Source organism: Monodelphis domestica, chromosome 6, assembly GCF_027887165.1.
Source record: "Monodelphis domestica isolate mMonDom1 chromosome 6, mMonDom1.pri, whole genome shotgun sequence".
Lineage (NCBI taxonomy): Eukaryota > Metazoa > Chordata > Mammalia > Didelphimorphia > Didelphidae > Monodelphis > Monodelphis domestica.
This window is the reverse complement of record NC_077232.1, coordinates 100,927,302-100,940,893: the sequence shown is the minus strand read 5'-3', so window position 1 is coordinate 100,940,893 and position 13,592 is coordinate 100,927,302. Positions and strand designations below refer to the sequence as shown.

At 41.8% G+C, this 13,592-nt stretch overlaps 1 protein-coding gene across 15 annotated transcripts in view; it reads left to right on the top strand.

Annotated features, from left to right (window-relative positions):
• LCORL (ligand dependent nuclear receptor corepressor like) overlaps positions 1-13,146 on the top strand; it is a 154,815-nt gene extending 141,669 nt beyond the window's left edge. For 13 of the 15 annotated variants that reach the window (XM_056802451.1, XM_056802458.1, XM_056802461.1 and 10 more), the window contains one exon: positions 8,688-8,838. In XM_056802451.1, coding sequence (XP_056658429.1) covers positions 8,688-8,701 — 14 coding nt within the window. In that variant the 3' untranslated portion in view covers positions 8,702-8,838. Of the gene's footprint in view, positions 1-8,687 lie in introns of all 15 variants that reach the window. The other 2 variants (XM_007496679.3, XM_056802453.1) reach the window with 1 other exon arrangement.
• Positions 13,147-13,592: the final 446 nt, after the last annotated feature.

Below are 13,592 nucleotides of genomic sequence, written 5' to 3'. Positions count from 1 at the left end.
AAACTTTGCTCTCCCTACCCCATTTCAGTTAAAGTCCAGCAAAAGCATTGGAACAAATATGATAAAGGCAAATTGCGCTTTACACAGCAGCATGATACAAGTGGTAATTGAATTGAGTACCATACATTCAGCCAGAAGTAAAAGAGCTTCATTTATTTATGGAGCTTCTACATGAAGACTAATTTGTAGATAGATATATGCCATCCAAACTCAGCGAATTCCAGTAATTGTGCATCTAAGAGTTCCCATGGCCATTTTCTATGTAGGCAATCAGTAATTAATTTTTAAATTGCCAGAAATAATTTCCTTTCTATTTCACAGTTTAAATTTTAACTGCTTTTTAGAACCAATAAGAAAACATGGGAACATTATGAGAATTTCATCAGGACTAATGGGAGCCTTAGTACTTTTATCAAGTAAGATATTCTTACTTAGTAATTCAGGCAGCTATATAATGTGAAAAACTGCATATTCTTGTCATATAGATTAAAAATCAAATTTCTGACATCCTAGAACAAACAACTTTTATTTTGTTCTCTGATGGTATGTAATATACATATCTGTATACATACAGGTATGTGTCTTCATATATATACTATTAGAAAACTCAATAAACTTTTCTGTAGCCAAATTAAACACTGATCATTATTGATCTTTTTCTGGAGTCTGTTGGAGGATTGTACTCTGGCCTTCCAAAGATGTGTGTCACACTTTACAAATATTCTCAGTAAATATGGGAAGACAATATCAGCCTTTCTTCTTGTCTCCAGGATCTCATAGAAAGCCTATCAGCATCTTCATCAGCTCTTCATGTTGTGACCCTTTTCTACTCTTCTTGTCTCTTTACATTTCACTCCACCGTGGCCACTATCCTGTTGTACTGGGTGACGTGCTGTCCTTATACACGACATTCTTCTCATTTCCTTATCTTTGTCTTTGCTGCTCTCTTTGACGGTGATAACTTCCACCCACCCACCCCTCCTCTTGGCATTTCTGGCTTTCATCAAGATTTAGCTCCAATGCCACCTTTGGTAGGAATCTCCCAATTTTTTCTTCTACTTGAGACTCCCTATAAGGTTACCTTTCTCCTACACTGGAAGTGACTGTTTGCTTCCCTGTTATCTTCCCCATTAGTGAGTAAACTCCCTCTCAGGGAAGGGACAGTTCTGTCTTTGTACCCCTAAGCTGAGTACAGTTCCTAGCACTCGGTTCTAGTTCTAACTTTGAGAGGAATACCTGTGAGACCTTGGGAAAATCTCTTAATTTCTTAGTGCCCCAAGCAACTAAGACTCCATTATAAATGAGTTGTTACTCTGCGTAGTTGGAAAGTGTAATGTCCACCAATGAAATCATAGGTCTAGTGGGGAAAATACTGTATTCTCCTTTATATTTTATGAAATACTTTATCTTTCTCTTGACAACAGTTGGGTATGATAAACAGGGCAACTATTGTTACAGATAAACTGGTTCAGAGAGTTTTTGAGGCTGGTCCAAAGACACAGGTCACTAAGTGGGAGAAGTAGGACTAGACCAAGGCTTCTTCTGTCCCATATAACTTCCACTGTCAAGGAGACAGTCCCTTTATTCAGAGTGCTAGTTGGAAATAAATCTGATAACATTTAATTATAATTGTGATTAATGTTTGGCATAAATAGAAGTGCTGGGTTACTAGGAAAGCTTCTGAAAAAGAGAAGAAAATGTGGGTTTTGATGGATAAGTAGAGTTTGGAGGAGGAAAGGAGACAGTATTTAGGTTTGGTCTATGTAAGAGACTGTTGGAATTGTAAGACTGGAGGTTGGGAGAAAGTTTAGGTCTGAGTCACCTGCATGAACTGAGTCACCTGCATAGATCAGTCACTTGAAAGAATGGGAGCTGATGAAATCACCAAATGAATGAGAGAAGAGGACCTAGAACAAAATCTTGAGGACCTCCCAGGGTTATCGGGCCTCATGTGGATGAAGATCCTTCAAAGGAGACCAAGGAGTGGTCAAACCGGAGGAGACTGAGTAGAGAATGATGCCATGAAAGCAGAAGTAAGTATCTTGGGAAATAAGTAGAAGGCCTCCTCAGAGGCCATCCAGTCTACTCCATACTTTTGTGGATAATGAAACAGTCCCCAAGGGCTTGAAATTTGTCCACAATCACAAAATGATAGAGTGGGGAACTGAACCCCAGATTCCTTTCCACCTTTCAATGCTGCCCCAACAATAAAAGGAGTATTTTAGGATCCAGAAGTGCCCCACTTCAGAGAGACGGCCTGATCCAACCCATACGTGAAGCAAGAAATCCCTCTACAACCCTTAGCCTTTGCAATCTAGGAGTCAAGCCTTGAATTCCTTCTCTCTTACAACCTTCAAGTCTAATCACTTGCCAAGTCTCATCCAGTTCTACCTCTGTGATGTCACGGGCATCCCTGTCTCACACATCCCAGGTCAGAGCTTCCTCACCTCTCACCTGGACTGTCAAGATATCTTTATTTGGTCTTCAGACTCTTTTCCTGCATAGCTGTCAGGCACAGGTTTGCCATGAGCCTCTCCTTCCTGTTCAAGAGCCTCTAGTCACTCCCTCTGGTCTCTAGGATAACACACAAATTCCTCTGGTTTCATGGTCATGGCCTTTCATAGTCTGGCTTCACCCTTCCTTTCCAAGCCTGTTGCACAGTACCCTCTTTATATTCCAACCAAGCCCAACTGTTTGCTGTTCCACACATGACATTACATCTCCTATCTCCATGCTTTTTTGTAGATACAGAATCCCTCCCATCCCTTCTCACATTAACCCACAGAATGCCTACCTACCTTTCTTCCAAGCTCAACTTAAATACTACCTGATACAGTTTTAAGAGTTTATTGTGAACTTTAAAAAAAAAAATGGGGAGGGAGATGACTGGGTATGTCAGTGGATTGACAACCAGGCCTAGAGACTAGGTTCAAATCTGACCGCATACTTCCTAGCTACTATGTGACCCTGAACAAGTCACTTAACCCCCATTGCCTATCCCCTACCACTCTAATGCTTTGGAATCAATACAGAGTAAGGTAAGGGTTGTTTTTTTTTTTTAATTTAAAATTTTTTTGATAAGTATTTCAATATAATTGGCCTTTGAAATCCTATTTTTTGCATTTAAAAATATTTCCCAAGATTAATACCTTTTCACAGATTAGAATTGAAGGTTTCACTAGGATACCAAAGGGGACCATGATGCAAAAATAGGGTCTCAACTCTTACTTTAGTTGCTAGTACCTTCCCCCTCAAAAAGCTTGTCTCCTTTTTATTTTCCATTTATTCATGTATATGTTGTCATACCATCACCACTCCCCCACTCACCATAAGATCCTTGATGGAAAGGACTGTTTTGATTTTGACTTTGTAATTTCATTCCCCAGTATGGTGCTTGCCACAATAAAAACTCTTGTCAAGGAATTCAAGAACTCAATAATTCCTGCGTTCATTCCATTTTTGGATAGCACTAACTAGGCAATTTTTCCTTACATTAAACCTAAATCTGTTTCTGCAGTTGCTGCTAGTTCTGCCTTCTTGAATTGAGTGGAACAAATCAAATCCCTCTTCCATATAGTCACCCTTCAAATACTTAAAGACAGTTATGTCCACCCTAAGCCATGCCCAGTCTAAACATCCCCAGTTCTTTCAACTAATCTTTATATGGCCTGATCTCTGAGCTCTTTCATCTTCCAGATTTTCTTCCGTATCTCAACTCATCATCATCCTTCTAAAAGTGAGCCCCAGGATGGAATACAATATTCCAGATGTGATCTGACTAGGGCAGAATACAACAAATATTACCTCCCTAGACCTTGACCATCTGCCTCTCAATGTAGCACAAGATCACATCACCTTTTTCAGCCATGCCCTACTGTTGTCTCGTATTGAGGGAACAGTCAATGGATTTACTTCTAAGGTCAAATAGAAACTCCTGTTTGTTCCTAAAACTTTTTATAAACTAGTTCCACTCTTATCTTTGTAGTCTAATCCCACATCCTCACTTTGAGGTACTTTATTTTAACCAAACGTGCTTTTTTACTGTTCTCATTCCATTTCCTGTGCCTTTGCCCCCAGCCTGTCCCTCATGCCCAAAATGTGTTCCCTCATTTCTGACTCTGATTCTCTAGTTTCTTTCAAAGCTCAGCTTAGCAGTCGAGGTGGCTCAGTGGGTTGAAAGCCAGGCCTGGAGATGGGAGGTTGTGAGTTCTAATCTGAACTCAGACATTTCTTACCTGTATGACCCTGGGCAAGTCACTTAAAACCCACTGCCAAGCCCTTACCACTCTTCTGTCTTGGAACCCATACACAGTATTGATTCTAAGATGGAAGGTAAGGGTTTAAGAAAAAGTTCAACTTAAATGTCACTGGTTATGACATTTCCTGCTGCCTCTCCTCCCACATAGCCTTGTATTTATTTTGATTGTATTTTATATAAACTTATTTTGCATATACTTCTTATGTTCACCTGTCTCCATAGAATGTAAATTCTGTTAGGGGAGGGGCTGTTTATTTTATTTATTCTGTCTTTGTATCTTCAGTGCCTGCCACATTGACTAAAATCAGCAAACTTTTTTTGAGATGAACTTTGTGATGGCCACATTTCCCCTGTCTTGTGCTTGTGAACAGAGCTGTGAAAGTTTATGCATTTATTGCTGTTAAATTTCCTCCCATTAGATTACAACTTATTGAAATTGTTTTGGCTAGCCTTTCCAGCTTTGTGCCATATACAAGTCCAATAAACATCTTTACCCAAATCACTGATAAATTTTATGCACAAATCACTGAGCCACTTCACTGGAGATTTTAAACCCCTGATGACTATTTAGTTAGGCCTGATCCACTGAATTGTGCTGCTGTGGAGCTCACATAAAAAATCTTTTATGCAAAAACAAGAGACTTTATCAAAATCTGAATAAATTAAATCTAGAGCCTTCACCAGATACAGAAGTCAAGCAGCCCTATCAGGAAAGAATAGAAGGTTCATTGGGCACAACCTTTTCTTAATAAAATGATAATGACTTTTTTAAATAAATATGTACTTTTCTAGATATTCACTTACCAGGCAGCTTGGTATCCAGGGGATAGAATGACGGGCTTGGAGTCAGTTAATCCTGAGTTCAAATCCAGCGTCAGACATTTAAAACCTATGGGTAACATGACTTCTATTAGCTTTATTTTCCTTCTATAAAATGAGGGAGTTACTCTTGATAACCCTTAAGGTCCTTTCCAGCTCCTAATCTACAGTATCTGCAACAGAAGGTTCCAGAATTTTGCAAGGAATCAAAGTCAATATAAGATTTCATCTTCCCCCATTAAAAACAATGGGGTGGAACCAATACACAGTATTGTTTCCAAGACAGAAGGTAAGGGTTTAAAAAAAAATGGACACCGTTTATCCAAATAATGACTTCATGGACACATCAGTTCTTCAGTGGCCTAGGATATAATTTATCTGGGCCTAGTGACTTAAAATCATTAAAGGTTTCTGGGTATTACTTGAGAAAGCTGCTTTTGTTTTAGTTCTTTCCTTTCATCCAAAAATTTCTTTGAGAAGACAGAAGCAAAATGGCAATTGTGCAGCTCTGCTCTCTGTTACCTGATATGGCATCCATTCCAATTGGGCAGCAGTCCCATCCTTTCTTTGATCTTTTTCTCCACTAAAATGATTTTGTTGTCTTTAGCAACCCTGCTTAGCCTCAGTTCATTCTAAGCATTAGTGCTCATGACACTGTTCTTAGAACAGATTGTGGTTTTTTTGTGTTTGTCCTCCACCATTTGTCCACCATAGTCAAGAAGTGCTTAGCTGCCCTGGTTGGGGCAGAAATCTCCAGATCACCTATGGAATGAGATGCCCCATGACTACAATACTATGCCTCTGTTTCAGGCTTTCGGCCTTTTAAAACATCATCTATGTCCTCTTTCTGTGCAGATAGTTTGTAATATACATCAATGAAATTACCATTTCTGTTTCTGCCTCCAGTCTTTCCCCAGTGTTCACTACCTTGAGGAATTCACTCTGGGTTGTGGACTTCCACATGTGAGTAGGTTTTGTCAATGGAATTCCATTGTCTTCTCCCTCTTTGATCTATCTTGCTCTTTTTTGATAAGATATACCTTCCCAGGATTATATTTAAGTCCTGAATTTCCTTCAACTCCATTTCAGTTGATGCCTTTTAAGCCAAATATGCCTACTTGTATCTCTAGTCCACTTTCCTTGTTACTCTGGATTTGTTTTCTTTAATATTGATGTTCAATATTGATGATGGATTTTATTGCTGGATCCAATCTTGAATTATGTCTTGTGCAATTTTATGGTTATCTTTCCTATTTCTTTTCTACATTACAATGTCCCATTTTGTGTCATCTCGCTTTATAGCCACCAAAAGGCATCTTTTTCCACATTCCCTTTCAGTTTAAAGCCCTTTGGATCAGTTTGCAAAGTCCAGACAAACAGGTTTACCAGCCCTTAAGTGTATTCTCTCCATAGCTAGAAGTCTCTCATTCTTATATCTTAAGTCACAGTCTGGAAATAGTTGGTCATACCTGAAGTAAATTTCGGCACAATCATAAAGCATTGTCTCCCCATCCAGTGAAAACTGTCAGAATGCTTTTAGAGCACTTGTTAAACACTTAGCCTGTCACTGTGCTAAGTGCTGAGGACACTAATAGAAGCTGACAAGCCACTCCCTGCCCTCTGGTGGCTTCCATTCTAATGAGGCAAGGTCAATCTAGAGGAGAAGCAAGGAGGGGGAAGACAGGATGGGATATAGATGGCCAGAAAGTGGCAGAAAGTCTTGGTTCTGGGCAAGATAAGAGTTAAATTCAACTTAACTTCAAGGCATTTAACCTCTGTTTACACCTCAGCTCCTTAACTAAAAAAATGGGGATAATAAAGGCAACTCTCTCAAAAGATTATTATAAGGATCAAATAATGTGATTTGTAAGAGGCACTCAGGGTGGTGGCAGGCATACAGTAGGCACCAGCTAAATGCCTATTCCCTCCCTTCCTCCTGAATCCAGGGCCCCTTCTCCCAGGATTCGAGGTGGGAGGGGAGTGCAGATGAGAGCTGAGGGAACCTGTGCTGAGGTGGGCACGAATTAAAATCGAGCAGTACAGGTCTTGGGGACCCTCACTGAAGAAAAATCTTTCCTCGGTTAAAAGCGTTTCAACAGTTTAGGGCTTCACTGGCTACCTCCAATGGCTACCTTCATTGGCTAACTCCTAAACTTGGCCAGTCGGATGATCGGCGCCAGAAAATTCAAAACCCGATTCTGAAGCAGCTCTCTTCATGGTAGCGTCCAAGTTCCTCAGACCTGTGTCTGATTTCCCATCGGAATTCCGCAGGTCGCCCCATCAAGTTTATCGGGCTCATGGGCCACAGCTTAGGGGCAGAAGCGTGGAAGCATCCCAAATCGGAATGTGCCTTGGCCTGAACTGCTTGTTATATCACCCTGCCGCTGTGGGCACGTGACCATTCTCGAGCCCGGAGGATTGTGGGTGACTAAAGGAAAATGAGCGGACTACAAGGGGCCTCTGCGCAGGCAGCCCTCCCCTGGACTAACAGAGGAAGAAAGCCAGGGCCCGCCCTTGCGTGACCCATAGAGCCGGCTTTAAAGGTTTTCTTTCCAACGTGAAAGTAGCTTAGTGGAAAGAATACTGGATTGAGCTTCGGCCATACCTCCTGAAGGTGCGACCTTAAGGCGGGTCATTTGACACTTTTCAGCCCAGAGCTGGAACGGGCGCTAACTGGAGCCCCATCGTTGTCTTCCTCAGGCCAGTTCCGGCATCCCTTCGGTTAGGCGCAGGGTTCGGCCCCCTGGAGCCCTCTCCTTAGCTCTCCCTCAGTGCTCCCACAACAAGTCCCACCTCCCACGGGCCCCGCCTCCTGTTCCAGCTGGCCGTGATGGGCCATTCCCCCAGGTTCCGTCATCCACCATGCCAGAAGCTGCTTCCTTCCTTCTTGGGAACAGTAAATGCAGATAGAGGCCCGCCTTGAAAACATCACTCCATTAAATGGAACTTTAGAAATCTAGTTCAACTGCCCAATGACAGACTTCTCCCGACAAAATCTTCATGTCGCAACTGTCAACGTGGAATCTAGAAGTCCCCAAACTTGTAGCTTAGAAAGATTTGGCGATTCCCAGTCCATCCAGTCCGGAGGTGAAAGCCTCGGGTTTGAGCCTGCCTCCCCCGACCTCCCCCAGCACTTTTCTTTCACGCCACCTCTGTTCCATCCAAACATCCAGTCTTCCACCTCCTGGGCGCCCACCGTGCCCCTTCCTCTCTTCTGCCTCGGCGAATCCTCCGGAGAACCCCGCGCCCCTGGCCCGGCCATTTAGTGTCTATTTTGTATGCTCTTTGCCGGTCTGTTCCCAGATAGAATGTGAGCTCCCAGAGAGCAGATTTACAGTTTTTACCTATGTATTCCTCCTCCTCTCACCCCCACCCCCATACTGGGTAGGTGTTTATTACAGTCACAGAATCGAAATTCCTTCACTTCAACAAAACAACTGGCCCAGGAAAGATAAATGCCATTTTAGGAGGCTAATGTTTCCATTTTTACTTATTCCACACTAGGTTGGTTCAGAAAAAGAGCCAGATAACCAGGTTTTGGCCAGAAAGTTGATTTGCTTGCCTTGAAATGAAAATAAAACTAAATTGCATTACTTTTTTTTTTTTCCAGCGTGCTACAAATGAAAACTGATGAAAATCAGGGTTTGTCTGACATAAACACAGCAAGTAGTCCTTTGAAGCCCATTAAGATGTGCCTTAATCAGCCCAATGAGTGGAATCTAAGTCTCCCCGCCGCACCTGGGGCCAGCTGGCCGGCTCCGAACCACGAGCTCCCCAGTGAGGAGAAGAACTAGGCCGCAGAAGCATTCTTGCACTATCCCCTTTTGTACATGGACATTATTTCTGCCCAATGATAAGCATTTCTTGTTCTTGAGATATTTCCGATCTTGTGATTTGTCTTTATATTAAATCACTAGCATTATTCATTTGATTTACTCTTTGTATATTTTTCTATGTTTTGCACCTGACCATCGTGGAATTTTGCAGTATAAATGGAACTTGATGTTTCTCTTTTAATAGTATTTTGTGACTTTTGTATGTCTTTTTGAGTTTAAATATATGATTTTGTCTCTGTTTTGTTTTGTGCACAAAGTTTTAATATATAATGTATTATGTGACTTGGAGAGCAAATATTTTAAAGGTTTGTGCTGATGACCTAACCCATACATGATTTTGTAGCAGTTGGATGCCTGATAATAATGTTAATGATAATAACTTCCATTTATAAAGCGCTTTAAGGTTTGCAAAGTGCTTTACATACATTATTTCATCTGATCACCTACCAACTACCTCGAAGCAAAGCAGTAAAAGGCAAGAAAAAGGTGTCTTCCCCAAGGAAATATTTTACACATATGGGAAAATCATTGAGGATATATCATTCATTCCCATAGTTCCTTTTAGAAGTGGATTTAATTCATTTGATTTCAGCCAGTTCATCTTCCTCTTGAGTTTTTGTTTTGGGGGGGCAAATCTATGAAAAAACATTTTCATGGATTTAATTACAAGGTTGTCATTCAGCAAAGTCTGGTGTGAGTGGATGGATCATTGTCACTCTCTAGAGGGATATATTTCCCATGGTTTCTTCACAGTTCTCCATCAGTCCTAAATGAAGAACGTCAATTGGTTTACAGTGTTAGAAAAATTCATTTCAGCATGTAAAAAGTCGTCTTCTTAAAACAAGGCAATGATTTTTGCTAGCTCTCTTCTTGGAGCCCAAATACAGCCTCTGCAGTCATCCTGTGATCATTTGCTTGGGTTCTGTTGTCGTTTTGTTTTGGATTTTGGTCCAGACCTCAGATTTAATCAATATACAAAACTTTGGGTGTAGAAACTACTTTCACCAATGAAGATGGGCAAACTTTCTAACAGAGCAGCCGCTCTTAACTTCTCAATGTTGTTGTTCTTAACCTTTGGCAGACTAGTGAATAATGTTTCTAAATGCATAAAATAAAATACATAGGATTACAAAGGAAACCAATTCTATTGAAATGAAGATGTATTTTTTCTTCGTACAATTTCTTAGGTCCCTTGAAATCTATCCCCAGTCCTTAGATTAATAACCTCTATCTAGGAGAGTCGCCTCAGACACTGAGAAGTTATGGTCACATAGCGAGTATGTGTCAGAGGAAGGATTTGAACCACAGGTCTTCCTGACTCAAAGTCTGCTTCTGTCTCCACTGTGCCATGCTGTTTCTTAGTGGTTTTGTGATAAGTTAAGCATAAAAGTACTTTGGGTTTTGTGCTTGACTTTGGGTGTACAAAAGTCTCACTGACTGGGACCAGGGAGAAGCCTTGGATCAAAGCTTCTTGGATCCAAGGCTGGATTCTTTCCATTTTGACAATCTGGCAACTGGGTAATTGGGAGGTAAAACAAAAAACCACACACATCTAAAAAACAGCACGTTTCTTAATAGAGTATCTCCAATGCCTTTTAAATCAAAGCACTTTGTCATGGGACATCTGAAGGGTTCTTCTTTAGTTTTCCTCCCAAGAATTATAAAACATACATGAGAATGAAATTTGTAGTTATTCTTTAGAATAATTTCTGTAAGGGATTTCAGGCATGTCTGTGAGGATGATACACTGGGAAGTCAGAAGATGTGAGTTCAAGTCTAGACTCAGTCACTATATGACCTATATGCCCTCCCTGGGCCTCAGTTTCTATATAAAAATGTAGGGGTTAGACTAGACGACCTTGTGGGTTCCTTCCAGCCCTAAAGCCACGATTCTTTGCTGACTAATAAATTATCTTGTTAATTTTTAATTTTTCTCCTCACAATCATCTGTCTTTTAGCTTCACACCCATTCAGACACCCCCAAGGGTTCTGGTTTCTCTAGTGACTGTAAGGTAGTAATCTGGTGGTTCATGGCAAACACTTTGGTTTCTAGAATACAATTCCTTCCGCGATGTCTTTATAGTACTTTTTTTCTCCTCAGAAACATCACATTAAACAAATATAACCCATTGAAAATAAAGTGTACATACTTCCGATCCTTTATGCACAATTTTTCCTAGAAACAAAGGTTCATTATGTTGGAAATTTTCCCTGTCACATTTTCTGTTCTGGGAATAAATTTTTAAGAAATCTGTTGATTTGGAGGGTGGAGAGGAGGATGAAAGGGGGAATAAGGAAAAACTCTTTGGTGGCTTCTTTTGTCTTAAGTGTTTGATATTTTCAGAAAAAAAGACTTCAATTTTATGCACTCAACTTCTGGAGTCAGGTGAAGGTTAATTTCAAAAAACAACTGGTTCAGTCATAATTGCCACAAATACTTCGGTGCACTGAGGAGCATCAAGGCTCTCACCGCTGTGAGAATTCCTCATACCCAGAGTTCAATCTGCCTACAACCTAGAAACCGGAAGAACTGCCTAAGCCCCTTAAGCTGAAAGGCAAAATGATTGCTTTGCCCATGGTTACACCTTAGGCAGTAAGTGGCATCGGGTGGATGGAAAGCCCGGCTCTATCATGGTGCACCACAGTAAAGGGATAATAGGATTAATTTATTTTTTCACATAAGGGACTAGGTCATTGCCACCTCTTGTCTTATTTTCTGGTGCTTCTCAGTCCTTATCCAAAGTTCCAGTGGAAGAGAATGACTCCATGACTAAGACCAGCACCTCTGAGCTTTGGAAATTTCCTTTCAGAAGAAATAATACGACTCATCCCATTTTTCTCATAGAAAAACAATAGTTAACAATTCTTTTAAAAAACAAAAAAACTTCTTACCTTCTGCCTTGGAATTAATACTATGTATTGGTTCCAAGGCAGAAAAAGAGTGGTAAGGGCTAGGCAACGAGGGTTAAGTGACTTGTCCAGGGTCACACAACTAGGAAGTGTCTGTCCTTGGACCTTCCACCTCTACACCTGGCTCTCAATCCTCTGAGCCACCCAGCTGTCTCCTAGTTACAATTCTTTCATGGGGAAGAAGGAACAAAACTCTGAGGAAACCAATTTATATACTATGTATATAGTTCTATATTGCACTTTAAAAACTCACAGCAGCATTCCCAAATGGAAACATTGTAGTCGTTTTATGTGTAAACATTTTATTGTTTTCTATTGCTTTTTAAGTCCATTTCTCCCATTTGCCATCGTCTCCAACGTGATTTTGTTTTAAAGCACGAATTACAAAACCCGCTATATTGTTCATGATCAATAATTCTCATGTGGCAGATTCGGCATTTGGTTATCTTCCTGCCCCAAAGAGGAAGCCCTTCTGCTTCAGCGTCTTCACTCAAGAGAATCGGCCATCTTTTTACCTCCATCGTTTCCTTCATCCCATTTTGGCAGAGCTGGAAGTAGCAAATCCCTCCAAAGGATTGGCCATGCAGCGATGTTCTGTCTCCCCATGGCAACGGCACCATCCTCGTTGCCTCGGCTACGGGCTCTTATCTCCATAGCCAGTCTGACCTCAAATCCCAGCGTCCATGGGATGGGAAGCTTCGCGCTAGCTGCGGAGGAGTCAAAGATGAAAACCAAGTCCGTCCCTGGCCTCAAGGAAACAGAAGTATGTCCATGAGGAGTAGAGGGCAGAGCTGAAAGGAAGGGAAAGTTCTGAGACCTGGCAGGAGGAAGACACAAGTTCATGTCAATGCTCACTGTGTAGCTTTTTGGGCAGTCGGTTTGCCTCAGTTTTCTCATGTGTAAAATAGAAATAATAGCAACTAACCTACCAGGGTTGTGAGGATTAAATGAAATCTGTATAAAGTACTTAGCCCCGTGCCCGGCGCTCTAGATAAATGTCCGTTATTATTAGATTCCAGACAGAGACAGCCATCTGGCTTCACCTTCCTCCTCTCCGCACTGGAGGCAGTAGATGCCCTTCTCTGCATCCTGTGCCTTCCAGGATGGACTTCAGTCACTGAGCCTCTTCAAGCCTTTTGGCTTCCAGATTTCGAGAGGGAAGATGGAAGAAACCACCCCCAACGGCATGATGGAGCCTGAGTCCAAAGCCACTGGCAGGCGCAGGGCGCCGAGCATTCACCTCCACGAAGAGAGAGCCCCATAGCCATGGACGCCGGAACTGGGATTCCATTAAAGTAAAATAAAACATGGCACAAATAGGAACTCCAAGTTGTCTTCCTGCGTACTAGCAATGGATTTCATCCTACACCTCGATGAGAAAATCGAAAGCCCCCTTTAGAAACTCCCTTTTCCTCGATTGGGCACTCCAAAGTTCATTCCTCTTCCCTTTTTTGAGGTCTGAAAGCGTGGATCGAGGAAGACCGGGATGCGTGTGTGACTGGACGTCACCAGGCGCATCTACGCTTCCTTAGATCAGCCCCGGGATTGGGGTGGAAAGGAATAATGTGAGCTGTGGAAGGCCGGAAAAGGGTCGGAAGGCCTAATAGGAAAGGAAGGTTCTGAGGGCAATAAACGTGAAAAAATATCAAGCGGCGGCGGCGGCGAGGGGAATCCGGGAAGCAAGAATCTAGGTTTCTGGGAGTGCCAGCGGAAGGAGTCTGAAGGGGCACAGCAGGAGTCCTAAAGGACCCGCTCCAAGGACTGGGGAG